This window comes from Pantherophis guttatus, chromosome 1, assembly GCF_059756535.1.
Source record: "Pantherophis guttatus breed Tessera chromosome 1, ASM5975653v1, whole genome shotgun sequence".
In the NCBI taxonomy this organism is placed as follows: Eukaryota; Metazoa; Chordata; class Lepidosauria; order Squamata; family Colubridae; genus Pantherophis; species Pantherophis guttatus.
Window position 1 is genome coordinate 34,079,830 of NC_142063.1, and position 16,421 is coordinate 34,096,250.

The 16,421-nt window shown below is 39.7% G+C and overlaps 1 protein-coding gene across 1 annotated transcript in view; it reads left to right on the forward strand.

The window, feature by feature from the left end:
- Positions 1-466: 466 nt before the first annotated feature.
- The window catches only part of RHOJ (ras homolog family member J), a 67,857-nt gene continuing 51,902 nt past the window's right edge, over positions 467-16,421 (forward strand). Inside the window, exon 1 of the mRNA XM_034433551.3 lies at positions 467-1,370. Within this exon, the coding sequence (XP_034289442.1) occupies positions 1,202-1,370 (169 nt within the window). The 5' untranslated portion in view covers positions 467-1,201. The remainder of the gene's footprint in view (positions 1,371-16,421) is intronic.

Sequence of the window (16,421 nt, forward strand, 5' to 3'; positions counted from 1 at the left end):
ATACTACTTGAAGTTTGGTTCTTAACTGAAGGACTGTTGAACATAAACGATAGCTGATAAAGTGCCACATATTTGCCTACTCAGTGAGGGGACAGCTGAGCATTTTCTTCATAACCGTGCCTGTAATTTAACAAAATAAAAAATAAAAAATGCAGCCATTCAGCATTCCTGGTAGGAAAAGAAGAAAAAAGCAGAGATAAGTTTTTGTGGCCAACTGAGGAGCAGATAAATTCACAGTGAAGTTTGAGGAAGGGCAATCTGTCTGGTGTAATGAAAATTCTAAGAGTTCACTAAAGGTGTTTTTAAGCAGAACCGATGACAACTGTTCTTACTTTGTCCCAGATGCTGCCAATCATGCTAGCAGAGGTCAATCTAGGGGTAGCTCAAGATAATATCAGTCTCACCAAGGATGATTTTATGTGTGGGCGATATTGAGAGAAGAGTAACGATGATGTCCAGATGGATCTTTTTGGAGCAGGAAGCTTATGAACTGCAGTCTGCAGTGAGACCTCTAGTGTTTTTCTTCTTCCATATCCTGGCAGAGTTCCTGCAAAATATAAACACATACAGAGCTTCTATTGTTTGCAGCCCTTCACGAGCCCCACTGATCCTAATATGGAATTCAGCAGGAAACCCATGATTTCCTGACATAGAGCAAACTCGAGAAAATAAAGGGATTGCATGAAATAAAAAGAACAAGAGACACACACACACACAGAGAGAGAGTTTGCTCCATGAATTTGTTCCAGTTTCCACTTTCTCTTTGGAAATGCGATGGAAAAATGGAATGGATTTAGCACGAATCCCTGATTTTTCGGGCCAAACCAGAGCAGAGAAACAGACATTCAGCTCCTCCGATTGCTGCTATTTTTAAGCCGTGCAAAATACCACCGTCTCTCTATGCAAGATGAAGATTTCCTGACTTGAACTACGAACGACACACGTGTCAGTTGTCTATTTATTCCTTCACATGGTTCTCTTTCACACTTGAAAGATCGAGTGTACAAACTGTAGTTATGATTTCATAACTATATGTCTGCCATGCAGCAACAACAATAGCAATAACAACAACAATAACAACAAAAACTCATTCAAGAAGAAGCCTGCTATCAACGACTGAAATTCTCGTTTGGGATCTGTGCTCTTTCGGGGGTGCTTGCAAAAGCTGGAAGGAAAAACAAGAAAAGAAGGAACGAACAGCATGAGTGGCAAAGAAGAAGAGCCCAGCTACTCGGATAGCAGCGTGAAGAAGATGCTTAAGTGTGTGGTGATTGGTGACGGAGCTGTTGGGAAGACCTGCCTGCTGATGAGTTACGCCAATGATGCCTTTCCAGAAGAATATGTACCAACAGTGTTTGACCACTATGCAGGTAAGAAGAACTGATTCCTCTTTTCTTATATGTGCCAGAAGTGTTTGAATGCTAACTTGTTTCGTTCCCACGAATGTGCATTTACATTTACATTCACAGACCCTATGAAAGCTAAGTACGCCTTACACAGTGATAGTAGACAGAGAAGTAGGATTCCTAAGGGGTGTAATTGTGAAAGCTCCCCTCTACAAAGAAGCCCTACATGTAATGAATGAACAGACCAGGGCTTTACCACCCCTTTTCTCATGAACTTCTTATTTTGTGGCAGGTAGAGATAAAATTGGAAAATGAGACAATTTTAATCACACCACTCTAATCTAATGGTGTTGGCTGGCTCTAAACTTTTACATTAATGATGATTATTTTTTTTCCCTCTTCTACTCTTTGAAGAGGTGACCCCAGCCTAGGGTTGTCCAAGGCACGAAGAAGTCCAGCCTAGCTCGAGAGGATGGTTGTCATGGTGATGGAAAGTTTTTTCTCTCTCTCTCATTCACTCACTTAATTGCTCTCCCCACCACACTAATTAGTGTTTTGTCTGGTCTAAAAGTTCATTTGTATATTGCCTGGTTCAGAGCCAGCATGCCAGTCCTACACCAATGCCTTCTCCATAAAATCAACTGGCTTCAGGCATCATGAAATCCTTTTATTTATTTACTTATTTATATGTTTAATTTACTTAGTATCAGGGACCTTGGTATATTATAAAGCAGTGGTCACCAACCTTGGCAACTTTAAGCCTGGTGGACTTCAACTTCCAGAATTCCCCAGCCAGCTTTGCTTTGCTGGCTGGGGAATTCTGGAAGTTGAAATCCTCCAGGCTTAAAGTTGCCAAGGTTGGAGACCACCATTATAAAGCACACACACACACACAAACACCCATAGGCCATAAAAACAAATGTACTCAGCCATAGTATGGCCATCTCTTGAGAAGTAGATCTAAAGGAAGCAGGGCTCTTTGTTTCACCCAAAATGAAGATTAAAAGTGTGGCGTCATTTTGCATAATCTTTGTGTATATCTATTAATATGCATGCATGCAAAACTAGAGCTTGCTGTTCGGACTGAAATAGAAAATTCCCTACTATTTCTTCATAGTAGGGAAGCCTACAACTGTGATTGCCTGCTGCTCCATCTAGTATTTTCCCCCTTTGTGTTTTAAACAACCCTTGAAACAGAGGAAGTCTTTAGAGTATTTTTTTCCCTCTGTAAGGCAGGAAATCCATCCCACGCTACCAGGGAGCTGAATTCTATTCCAAAGCTCACATCGCATGCGAATAACACTAACTGGAATGCTCTTGATTCCAATCCATTATAAAACATCAGGAATCTCCATAATATAAGGACTAGATAAGGTAGTTCTGATTTCCCCTGAAAACTTAGTTTGGAGAAAAGATCTGATCTCCAGGGTATGAATCATTTTCCACAAGAAATAAAATAAAAATAATGGGTAAGTGAGTAGGTTTCAGAGGTTGCTGGAAAACGAAAGTACCGACACAGTTTGAACTAAATCTGATTTGAAGCGTAAACTCATTAACCTTGATTTTTCTCTGGGTTACATTTTTAATAGGTGGGCAGTTGTTCTGTAAGATAAAGGAATAAAATTGGGGTAGAAAATTGGAGATTTTCCTGAAATTATTGGACTATAGTTTACAGATGGAACTTAGATGCAGTGAATTGTCAGCATTCCGTCATTATTGTAGGCCAGAGTTTTATGGCTAAATGTATGGTACAAACCAAACCAATTAGTTCTTAATCAGTAAACTATGGTTAATCAAGCCATAGCCTCTCATACTGTGGGATTTCAGTCAAGTTGTCTTAGTCTAATCTTACTTCCAAGATTTGTTGGGAGGATGCAGAGTTTAGGAAGAAAGAAAGAACACTTCCCTGAGCTTCTTGAAGGAAGAATGGGATACAAAGGTCATTATTAATTAGCAATTGAGATTAGAAATTAGACTTGCTTAAAAAGATAAATAATTCTGCAGCTGCTCACATTAAGATAAATGTAACCAAAACCAATGTCATTGCTATCGTTACATTTAAGAGAGCAATCTAAGCAAACTGGGTAATCCTGCAGTCCAGATAAAGCAGGGGTGTCAAACTTGATTTCATTAAGGGCCGCATCAGGGTTGTGTTTGACCTCAGGGGACCAGGGTGGGTGTGGCCAGCTCGACATCAGTCATGTTGAGGGCGCCTGTGGTGGCCCGAGCATTCTGTCAGCGAAAACAGGCTCCCGAGTTCCATTTTTGGTTGTGACGGCCTCCTGCAACCCTCTGCCAGTGAAAACGGAGCTCGGGAGGGCTGCACACAAGCCCTCCCAAGGTCCATTTTCACTGGCCAGTCTGGCATGCAGGCCGGTCCTTCGCTGTTTCCAGGCCAGCCAGATCTAAGCTCCCTGCAATCCAGATCCAGCCCCGGGGCCTTGAGTTTGACACTCCTGAGATAAAGCAAAAATCTTTTAACAAGTAAAGTCCAGCACCACATGTCAATTATGAAAAAAAAGAGTTAAAGTAGAAAATTAAATACAAACCAAGATTGTATCACTTAGGATAGAGTTACCACTGAAGCTTTTGCTCTCTCAAAAAAGGATGAAGAACACAACACAATCTTCTAAAACCAGCAAAAAAAGAGTTGTGGCCTCTTTAAGCCAAATATTCTTTATAAATGTCCCTGTGAAATAAACAGGTGCAATAAAGAATTGCCATTATCCCCAAAGAAAAGGCAACATGTACCTGTAAAAGCCAATTTTATAATACCACCAAGGGATAATGATGATAAATGGAACTTGGCCAACCATTTTGGGAGCATTACTAGCTGTGCTTCTTTTAGGCAGGTTAAAAATTATAAATTGGCAGATCCTTCTTGGTTCATTTCATTCCAAGTTCACAACCATTACCATCTTTTGATTCCATAGTCCAGAAAGAATGACACAATTACATTTTCCAGTTCCCAGCTTGATTTTTGAATTCACAATATACTGTAGTTTAGATGAATTATGTCCCTGGTGGGAACTACATATCTCATAGAAATACTGTCATCAGTAAAATTATGCAGTTTGGGGGCAATATCATGGAATTTGTTGGTGTAGTTATATCAATTCAAAGTTAATGTTATCACTGGTAGATATGCATCTGTTCTGCACCTTTGACATTCGGTTTAGTGCAGATATACATCCAAGATCAGTAAGGCCCTTCTACATATGACCATTTCAGAGCATGAAGTTCATAGGAAAAATCTTACCAGTTTTGGTTACCGGCTGTAGTCCACATCTTTCATTCACCAGTATGAATCAGCATCTACATTATTGCGAGTCTAGATCCAACATATGTGGCATTCTGCTTTTCATAAGATTAACCATGGGAGTAAGCCTCAACTTTCCTTGTTGTTTTGGCCATTACTGGTAAAATGAGATGACATCAAACATGTTGCATGGATTCTTATGCATATATTTCATGCCTGCATTTGAATATCAAACAGATCAGTCCTGATATGGGCACTCTCAAACTTTTTGTTCATAAGTAGGCTAGAGAGACAATGCAAAATTATCAAATCTGGAGGTACTGAAACAAATAATATGTAGCAGAGTTAATGCCTTTAGAAGGCAAAAATAGAATTCAAAGTGATCTTAGCTGGGTAAGAAAATATTATTTATTTATTATTTATTAATTCAATTTATATGCCGCCTTTCTCTGGAGACTCAGGGCAGCTTACAATGCATTTTTTTAAAAAAAAAATATTATAAAAACACTTAAAAATTAAAACATTAAAACCCATTCACACCATTCACACCATTCATGGCCAGATCTCACAAGATCGCAACAGCGAGATCAACGGCCCCAGGCCTGCCAGAAAAGCCAGGTCTTCACCGCTGTTCGGAAGGCCAATAGGGTGGGGGTGGTCCGGACCTCAGGAGGTAACTGGTTCCAGAGAGCTGGGGCAACAACAGAGAAGGCCCTCCCCCGCGGGCCCGCCAGCCGGCATTGTTTAGCTGACGGGACCCGGAGGAGACCAACTCTGTGGGATCTTACCGGTCGCTGGGAGCTATGTGGTAGAAGGCGGTCTCAAAGATAACCTGGCCCTGAGCCATGTAGGGCTTTAAAGGTAATAACCAACACCTTGAATTGTGCCCGGAGATCAATAGGGAGCCAGTGCAGCTCGCGGAGAATTGGTGTAATGTGGGTGTATCTAGGTGCACCCACGATAGCTCGCGCGACTGCATTCTGGACCAACTATAGTCTCCAAACACTTTTCAAGGATAGCCCCATGTAGAGCGCATTGCAAATAGACAAAATGATAAAAATTAAATGCAAACAATTGTGTAGTCCTTCATTTAAAAAAACAAAGATCAAATGTACAATCATAGGATGGGAATAGGTGGTTTGGGTGTAGTATTTGTGAAAAACAGTTTGGAATTATAATTGTTAACAAACTGACTAAGAGTCAATATTGTAGTATGGCTGTAGAAAAAGCAAACATGATTTTAGGCTCCACCAACAAAAGTATGGTTTAATATCATTTTACTTTATTTCACACTTGTCAGATTCCATCTCGAGGTTGTATCCAGCACTGCACACCAAACTTAAAAAGGATTCAGATAAATAAACAGCTTAAAAGAAAGGAAATAACAACACTAAAAACTATGAAGAGTGATTGAAAGAACTGAAAATAGCTTTAAAGATAAGAAGATTGTGGGAAGCACAAAAGCATTTTCCAAATGCCTGAAACAAATGACACACAGAAGGTCAAGACCTTTTTTTTATATAATTCCAAAGTGCAAGACATGCAATAAAAGATTTAATTTGCAGAAATGCACGTACAAAATACTTCCCAGTGGTAAGAGAGTTTTTTTTTAGAAAGGTTACAGACTTTCTTCCACTTGAAATGCTCATGTAGAGGTTGAAAATCCACTTTTCAGAGACAGTTTAATTTGGATTCCTGTATTAAACAGAAGGTTTTGTGACCACAGTTCACGTTAAAAAAAAAAAAGCTAAAGTGAATATATTAAAATGGGTAAAGGGTGTATATTATTAATAATAAAAAATGAAAGAGTTTTCCCAAAAATCCATGCTAAAGAATTTATATATAAAAATGCACTGATTAAAGATGGACAACCAGTTAAATATGAGCCAGCAGTGTGCAACGGCAGCTAAAAAAGTCAACGCAATCCTAAATTGCATTAACAGAGGGATACAATCAAGATCAAGTGAGGTACTAATGCCACTCTATAAAGTGAGACCATACCTAGAGCACTGCACCCGGTTTTGGTCACCACACTATAAAAAAGATCTTGAGACTCTAGAAAGAGTGCAGGACAACCAGGATGATTAGGGGACTGGAGACTAAAACATAAGATGAACAGTTACAGGAACTGGGCATGGCTAGTCTAGTGAAGAGAAGGACCAGGGGAGACATGATAGCAGTGTTCCAATATTTGAGGGGCTGCCACAGAGAGGAAGGGGTCAAGCTATTTTCCAAGGCACCCGAAGGCCAGGCAAAGAATAATGGATGAAAACTGATCAAGGAGAGATTCAATCTAGAAATAAGGAGAAATTTTCTGTCAGTGAGAACAATCAACCAATGGAACAGCTTGCCTTCGGAAGTTGTGGGAGCTTCATCACTGGAGGCTTTCAAGAAGAGACTGGACTGCCATTTGTCCGAAATGGTGTAGGGTCTCCTGCTTGGGCGGGGGATTGGACTAGATGACCTACAAGATCCCTTCCAACTCTGTTAATCTGTAATCTAAGATGCACATTTGAAAAACATATACAAATCCTTTTAGAAGAAACTAATTGAACACATGCTTTGCTCTTCCATATTGTCCTCAGCAGTTGTCACCACATGCTAAAGTATATAGTTTGATATAAATAGTACATAGGTTTACATCCAGAAACGGCAATCAATTCAGATCATTTCCACTCTCTTTTATTTCAACAAGTTTCAACTCTCCATGAAGAACTATTTTGTTTTAATTGGTGATTTATTTTAAATTAGCAGCTTTACAGAGATCAAGGACGGTCATGTTAACATCTAATACCTATACCATTACTTTTAAAACTGTACACATTTCTGAAGATATAATTACATCTTTCCTAACTATCTAAAGAGTGATTTGGGAAGTTAGAGACACCAAAGTAACACCCAAAAGAGTTTTAGTGTGTGGGAATTCCAGAGTTTAACAAGAAGCATTTTCTGTCACTTAGAGGGTAATGAAAAGACTTCAAATCTCAGGAAAAGGGGGGAAACCACAAATTTGAGGGGATAAAATTGTAGAACCCCATTCTGTATTTTTCATTCAAATAAATGATTTTTTGTTTACTAGAATCACACACTGGAAAAAAGAATCTAATTCTTCAAGTTTCCACCTGAAACTAGCTAGGTGCCAAAGTGCGTAACCCTCCTGCTATGATCAAGCAAGACACGTTTTTAATTTAAAAAGTGATGAAAAACAGATCAATGCACTAAAACTATTCATGCTACATTTTTAAAAGAAGTATCAAAAGTCTCATAGAAAATTGAAAAAGAGGATAAGGCTGGATCAGTATTTGAGACCACAGACAGGTACATCTGCTCTTTCAGTTGCAATGAGGTTTATACTACCCACTACATGGATTTAGCATCTGGGTAAAATAGTTTAAGCATCTATTCCATCTGGGATGAAAGGATAGCAGGATGGGGAAAGTTAACGATGACTGGTGCAGAGGGGCTGAAGAAATGACTACTGTGCTGCCAAGGTGCCGGAGAAAAATAGTTGAGTTCATTTAATCTGGGGTTTCCTCCAAACTCAGCTATTCAAACGATGGAAAGATCATGTGGTTTATGTCTCTTGACAAACCAATGCAGAGGTCATGGAACAAACTCTCAGAATGATGGGCTTGTCTTGCTTGGAAAGCAGCAGCTGGATCACAAGGCCAGACAATCTGTGGATATTAATAAAGCCTTAGAAATGTTTGTCCTTTAAGGAATGTAATAAAAATATCAGCCGAAAAATTATTTTGACACTGAAATCGCCCTTGTTACTTACTGATATGTGGGTGTTTATAAAAGCACACAAGTCTCCATAGGATCTCCCAGCAGGGGAAATTAGTAGGAAAGCAAAAAGGGGTTAAGTTTATTTTATTAACAATACCTGTATTTGAGCAAAAAAAAAAAAAAATGATAGTATACATGAGACTGCTAAAAGCAAGTTATTTTTTCTGTGAAAGAAGAAAATTGGAAGGAAAACAAGCAGCAAGAAAGCAAATAAATTGTTTCCTGGCTAACCATTCCAGGGGTGATATTCAGCAGGTTCTGACCAGTTCTGGAGAACCGGTAGTAGAAATTTTGAGTAGTGTGGAGAACTGGTAGTAAAACTTCTGACTGGCCCCGCCCACATCTATTCTCCATCTATTCCTCCCAAGTCCCAGCTGATCAGGAGGAAATGGGGATTTTGCACTATCCTTCCCCTGCCACGCCCACCAAGCCATGCCCACCAAGCCATGCCACGCCCACTAAGCCACATCCACAGAACCGGTGGTAAAAAAATTTGAAACACACCACTGGTTCTGACAGGTTCTGGAGAACTGGTAGCAGAAATTCTGAGTAGTTCGGAGAACCGGCAAATACCACCTCTGGCTGGCCCCAGAGTGGGGTGGGAATGGAGATTTTGCAATATCCTTCCCCCAGGAGTGGGGAGGGAATGGGGATCTTGCAGTATCCTTCCCCTGCCGTGCCCACCAAGCCACGCCCACATAACCGGTACTAAAAAAATTTGAATTCCACAACTGAACCATTCCTATATTCCAAACAACCCCTCAATCCACCCCCTACACACAAACACACAGAGAGACTTGGGATGCCATGCAGGGCAGAAAGCAACCAGAAATGCATGATGGACAATTAGCTCAGGCTTCTTCCCTTTTTTTCATAGGTCAACCTCACTAGTTCAAACTTCCGTAAGCCTTCTAGGTTTGTTTCCTCATGAAACATTTAGAAGAGAATTGTCTCACTTTCCCCGTCCCCCCCGCTTTTTTTTTTTTTTTTTAAATCATCTTGTAAACTGACAAGTTATCAGAATACTAAACAAGGCAAAAATCTGTTAGACAAGGTTGAAGCTTTCACATGCATGTCAACTTTAGAATTTTTTTTATATGACTTGTAATCAATTCAGTCATAAACTATTTATGGCAACAATTCACCCATTTACACATGGTGTTGGGTGTTATCAAGTGATAAGTCACAAATGATGAGATATTGAGTGAGACAAGCAAGTGAGTTTTTGCTTTTGATCATTCTATGGAAACAGACCTTTGTAAAATTACTTTCTGCAAGTGCCACTAACAGGAATAGCCCCTTCACCACTGTAGGAAGAAATATCCTTCTGGGTTCAGCTCCAAGTAGGGAAAAAGACACTGGAAATATGGAGACTGCTTGGAAAGATGGTTTAATGGTGGACAGGATCACATGGTTTGAGTTCCTGAACAGAAAAGGGCCAGGATGCAGTGAGTCCCCGGGTTTTATGCCCTCTCTGGTTTTGAACTTCCTGGGGGCCAGAAAGAGTATCCTGATTGGTTGTCAGACTCCCAGGGGGTGGGGGTCTTAGCTAGCCTTGCTGGCCAATGTAATCTTCCCAGGTGCCATGTGTTGAGTTTCTGTTGCTAGATGGGTCCCATTGTGTTAGTTTTTGTTGCTAGATGGGTTCTATTGTGTTGCAGATGATGGTCTTTTGACAAAGGATTGGGTTTCTGCCTCTGGCCCATTAACAAAAAGTGGGGAGGCAGGAAGGTGGAAGCTGCTTTGTCTTTAAAACATGTTTCTACATTTCTCATACAGGGAAACATAATATTCTGCCTTTTTAATATTTCCTAAAATATTTCATTCTTCTAGGAAAGGGGTGGGTGCTAACTTCCTACACCACAATAGGCTTTATTTGATGCTCTTAAATTATCCATGGCTTCCAGGGATTTTGAGCAGTCTGGGCATTTTTTTTTTCTTAATTTCATCCCATTAATCTTCATTATTAAAATATTCTTTTGGTACATTAGCCATTCATTATAACTGCACTGAGTACAACATTCCCCAATCTGGTGTCCTCCAGATGTACAGTATTTTATTTTAAGCTTCGTCATTTCCAATCCTAGCTCGGAATGGTAAAAAAATAACTACCCAACACATGTGCAGGGGTTGCAGAAGTAAAATAGTGACTATCAAAAGCTTAAAAGATACTAGCATCATTAAGTACTCTATATACCATATACCTTACCCGCAGGGCTTGGGTACTTACTAATTGCAGTGGTTCTTCTCCTTCCTTAGTAATTGGTTCTAATCAATGATGCTGGGGGAGTATAAACCGCCAAGTAATTTCTCTTTTGTAAGGTACCATAAGGTCCTGTGCTTTTTCTCCTTTTGTTAAGTATCTACATCACGGGTGTCAAACTCGATCGTGTCGCGTGACATATCACGACGTATTGTGATGTTTTTTGCCTTTGCAGAGCCAGGATGGGTGTGGGCTGCACGTGACGCATTCGGCCTGTGAGCCGCCAGTTTGACAGGCCTAAATACATGAAGCCACTAGAAGAGATTGTCTGATGATTTGGTATCAGCAATATGCTGGTGATATCCTACTGGTCAGCACTGGAGATGGTACCAGTGGCTTGATCCAGTGTCTGGATGCAGCAAGGGATGGTTGGGATGAGATAGGCTGAAGGTCAACACCACTGTCCATTGTTTGTTGTATCTCTTGATGGAGTGGAACTGCCTCTGAAGGAGCTGGTTATCATCTTGGTAGTCAGTCCTTCTGGATTCACAGCTTTTGATGGGCAAAGAGAGGCTAGGGCCAAGGAGGTTTTTCCCAATTTAAGCTGGTATGACAGTTGCAACCTTAGCTGGAAGAGGAGTATCTGATAATAACTCAGGCCCTCAAAACCAGTTGTCTGAAGTACCACAATATCTACACATATCTTCCTCCGAAGATCATGCAGAAGCTTCCATTAGTCCAAAATGTAAGAGGAATCATATACTTCAAGTACTGTTGCTTTTGTTTTAGTTAAATGCTTTTAATATTACCTTGATTTTAAGTTTCAATTACTTATTTAAGTATAGATGTTTTGTTGCAAATTATCGATCCATTTGTGGTAGACTAAAATATACATGAATAAAAGTAGTATACTACCACCAGTACTCCCAATAGGCTAAGCAATTGAAGCACCAGTTATTTCATGAAGTCAAATCATTGAACAAAATAAACTTGTACAATAAAGAATCTAAATCAGATTCTTAAAGCCCTGGTAAATGTTTTATCATAATTAAGTCAGGCAAGACAGATGCAGAAATAAAGAATGTGGATAATTTCCATAAGGCGTTTCTCTGGAAAATGGTGTTAACCTCTAAGAACACTGGAGTGATAAGATTTATGATACCCAAGAATTAATTCACCAAGAAGAAAAAGAAATATCTTTTTGCTTACAGCACATACTTTCAAGAGACTCTAAGGACAACACTAGTTATTAATTTTTGTACAAATTGTTATATTAAAATAGAGAAAGATTAAGGTTGAAATCCTATAGTTTATGGGATGGCATGCATGATTGATGAGTGGCATATTTTATCTTGCCCAGTGGCAGGATAGAGAACAAGCAAGATTCATTTCAAGCAGATGTTTTTTCTTGGGTATACAGCATCAGCATCATTATCATTTGATTCACTGTCTATCCACTGCAAAGTGAAGACCTTTTCTGCATGTTTCCAACCAATACAGGCCTAAGCTTTCTTTTGCCAATTGAGCCCGCAATACTTGCTGATGTCATTGATTCATCTTGTTTTAGGTCTCTTTCGTGGGTATACAGCATTACCATAAAACTCTAGAGACTAGGATTATTGGGTTCCAGAATTCTCGGCCAATTAAGACTTATTGTGGCTGGAAATTCTGAATGTTGCCATGTCAATACATCTATAAAACCCCACCTTATAGAATTAAAGAATAGGAGGACTTTGATGCATTATCAACAGCAAGTAGGAGCTGAGCTTGAATGCTATTTTTAGTTGTGCATGCTTTAAAATAATTCTGAAGAAGTGCTTTGGATTTCACCCAAGAGCAAGCATAGCACTGTTTTGCTGTTCATTAAAAGCAGCCCAACCTTTTTCAGGCTGCAGCCCAACTCTGAACATAAGATGCAGCTGTTTTATGGAGTCGACTTTTCATACATGCGAACAATTCTCTAAATTCTACCCTCCAACTGTAAGGACAATTCCCAGAAACAGTGATTGTGCTGATTTGTGGTCATGCCGGGAACTGAAGTTCCTGCATAAGAGTAGAAAAAGGATTTAAGCATTGTTTTTCCAGAATAGTTACTACTCTGTAGTTATTAAGTGCTATACTGTGTACTGAGCAAAAGAACATAAAACTGAATCAGGTCCAAAAGCCATTTAGTCCAAAATCCCACTCCTCACAATAGCTCAACCTAATTACTTATTCAAGAGAATGCTGATTTCAAGCACAGATTTTTGTTGTTGTCAGTTGCGAAGTCGTGTCCGACTCATCGCAACCCCATGGACAATTTCTCCAGGCCTTTCTGTCCTCTACCATCCTCTGGAGTCCATTTAAGCTTAAGCACAGATACCTGGTGCAATTACCAAGATTTTCAAAACCAGTGGTAAGATTTCTTGCTTATGAATTTTTATCCGCAAAAGTTTTTTTTTTTTTAAAGGACAAATCTGATTCCAATGAATGTAGTTCTATGGAAGGTCAGCGCTGTTATTAGTCAGGGTGCAGTCCTGTCTCCAGTCTGTAAGGAAGATTCAGCTGCTGTCAATAATGGGAGAGGTAATGTGGTGGAATGTAGTCTAAACTCCAAGGCGGTAGCAGCAGCTTTCCAGAAGAGCAAGAGATCGTGAAGTTTAGATAGTTTGGCTGGGAGGAAGAAGATCAAGACTCTTCCTCCCTGGGAGGTCTCAGAATATATCTTTAATGATGCTAGTAGCTTGGCAACATTTCTCTCTATAGGTGAGGAACAATAATGGAAACTGCTCTGAAATAACTCAGCATGTCTTTCTTGGTTTTTGGTGTCTAACAGGTGCCATCTTGACCTTTTCTTCAAGAAGCAAGATAACATGGGGCAAACTTGATCCTTGATTCTGCTTCATTGGGTCAATATAGAAACTACACACAGTTGTCCCTTTTATAAGTAAAGGGTGGGAAAGTAATTGCCAGGAGCAACAGCATTTTTCACCAACCATGCATTAGCTTTTGCCTAGTAGAGGTACTTTCATTAGAAAAACTGTATGACTATATTATGGCCGCACTTTGTCTAGCATGCTTCAGTACTGCGTTTAGTCAGAACAGAGCAGAGTGCAGGTACAAAACAACAATACAAGACTGTATGGAGTTGGGGGAGGGAAAGAGAAAAGGGTTACTGACATAGGAGATTTATCCATGCCCATATTTCCAAATTTGTAGCTGTGGAAAGAAATACAGTATAATTTTTCAAATCAATTTAAATAGGTGGGTGGGAGGATTAAATATAATTTCAATCATATATATTCATGGCAGCTTTCTCATCTCCTCCCCATCTTTCCATATTATGCCTTGGTATCATTTTTTCATATAGTTTTTTAAAAGTTTTAATGTCTGGATATCAGGAGAGACAGATTTGTTCAAGCCGTAATTTTTACAAAGACACTAGGTTTGCTCACTTCCTCTTTCAAGCGCTGTTTTTGGAAATGGCTTAAAAATAGCTTTTTTGGTATTAAGAACTTCCAGAAGGACAAGTTTTATTACACTGGTTGATTTTCTTCCAATCCATAGCAAAATAAGATTTATGTAAGTTTAAAAGTTAAGGAAAACTTTTTTTAAAAAAAAATTGTAAATAAGCAGTAAAAGTACAATTAGAATATTGATTTTGGAAAGATTTTAATCAAACTAAGGAGCCAGACTGACTGGAAACAAGACTTTGAAAAAGTCATAAGAAGATTTCTTGTTGTTTGTTTAAAATCTTATTAAAATATATGAAGATCTGAGCTTAAGTGTAAGAAATGTCTTCCTGGGAAATGTTCTGGATGAGAGAAAAACATGATAAGAGGAGATCTTGGAATGTTTGTTACTAAAGGCAACCAGAAAGAATTAAAGATTTTAATTAAAGGAGAATTCCCACTAATATAGAATGAAGAAAAACATTTTAATTCTGGAAGAATTTAAGAATACTTGGCAACAATGTACTCAGAACTGATTTTTTTAACTGCCTGATACAATAAAAATGGGCCTAAAACGATAGAAGAAGATATAGTTGAAAATCAAAGTGTTTTGTATATGGATTTGAAACTGACAGGAGATAAGAATGATATTGAAAACATGTTTATTTTTTTTTATTTTTTTTATTTTATTTCAAATTTATATACCGCACCTTCTCCCAAGGGACTCAGGGTGGTGTACAGCCAGATAAAAACATACAATACAAACATTAAGAACAATTAAAAGAATATATATTAATTTGGCCCCAGTTTAAAAATTAAAAATTTAAAAATATGTTAAGCCAGCCCAGCTTGATGAAAAAAGGAAGTTTTAAGGGCACGGCGGAAGGCACCGAGGTCTTGGATTCTCCTTATCTCAGGGGGCAGCTGGTTCCATAGGGTAGGTGCCCCCACAAAGAAGGCCCTGCCCCTGGGGGTCACCAGCCTACATTGTTTGGCTGATGGCACCCCGAGGAGGCCCTCTCTGTGGGAGCGCACGGGTCGATGGGAGGTTGTCGGTAGCAGTGGGCGGTCTCGAAGATAACTAGGTCCTATGCCATGGAGCGCTTTAAAGGTGGTAACCAACACCTTGAAGCTCACCCAGAAGACCACTGGGAGCCATTGAAGTTTGCACAGGAGCGGTGTTATGTGGGAGCGTCATGCAGCTCCTGTAATTACCCGCGCGGCCGCATTCTGGACCAGTTGGAGCCTCCGGGTGCTCTTCAAGGGGATCCCCATGTAGAGAGCGTTGCAGTAGTCCAGGCGAGAGGTCACAAGGGCATGAGTGACTGTGCACATGGAATCCCGATCAAGAAAGGGTCGCAACTGGCGAATCAGGCAAACCTGACAAAAGGTCCCCCTGGCTACAGCCGTCAGATGTTCCTCCAAGGACAGCTGCGTATCCAGGAGGACTCCCAGATTGCGCACCCTCTCCGAGGGGGCCAAAGACTCGCCCCCAATAGTTATGTTATACAAGACCAACAGGTGATACTGAGATGTTAATAGTTAAATGCTTACATCAATAAAAAACCAGAAAAACAAGTTGGATCTGTGGATGTTAACTCAGAAAAGTGACTTGGACAATTTTCTTACTTTGGATTTACAAAAGAAATGCGCTATATCTGTACCTATGAAAGAATTCCTGAGGAAATACAAAGAGAGAAGTCGCCAATGAATGTAGATATTGCTTTTTCTCTAATCAAAAGAGTCAGTTTACCCATCTCAGCAAGATCTGTCAATTTCATTACCATACTTTTTGTATCATTTATTATACTGGGGAAGGTGTGGTAGAATATAGTCTGGATTCCCAGGAGGGAGGGGGTGCATTCCAGAAGATCAAGAGACAGCAAAGTTTAGATAGTTTGGGCAAAAAAGGGCCAAGATACTCCTCTCTAGAACTTCTCAGAGTTCATCTTTAATGATGCAAGTAGTTGCTTTAGGTTGGCAAGATTTCTGTTTATACAGGAAATGGCTTAGAAGTAATTTTACATGTCTTGTCTTGATTTTGGGAGCCCGACAGAAGGTGCTTATTTAGGCACAAGAAAGCCTGCTGTTTTGCACTGCTTCAGGGTTTTTACTGCAATAGAGAGCCATTTTCTCTACAGGTGAAGCCTGAAGGTAGCATTTGTTGCCACTCTTCAAAAGAAGCTATTGCATCTTTTTAAGGGAACTCCACTGGGAGCGTCTTCCTTCTCACTGTACAAAGAATAAAATGCCAACAGTCTTAAAAAGATGCTTCAGGGATTTCATGAGTCTCCTGCAAGGCCTTCATCTGAAAGCCATTGTGTTCATCAATGTGGATATAAGGAAACCTGGGGAGTTATGAAATTTATTTAGGGAGTGACCTTTTATCCTGT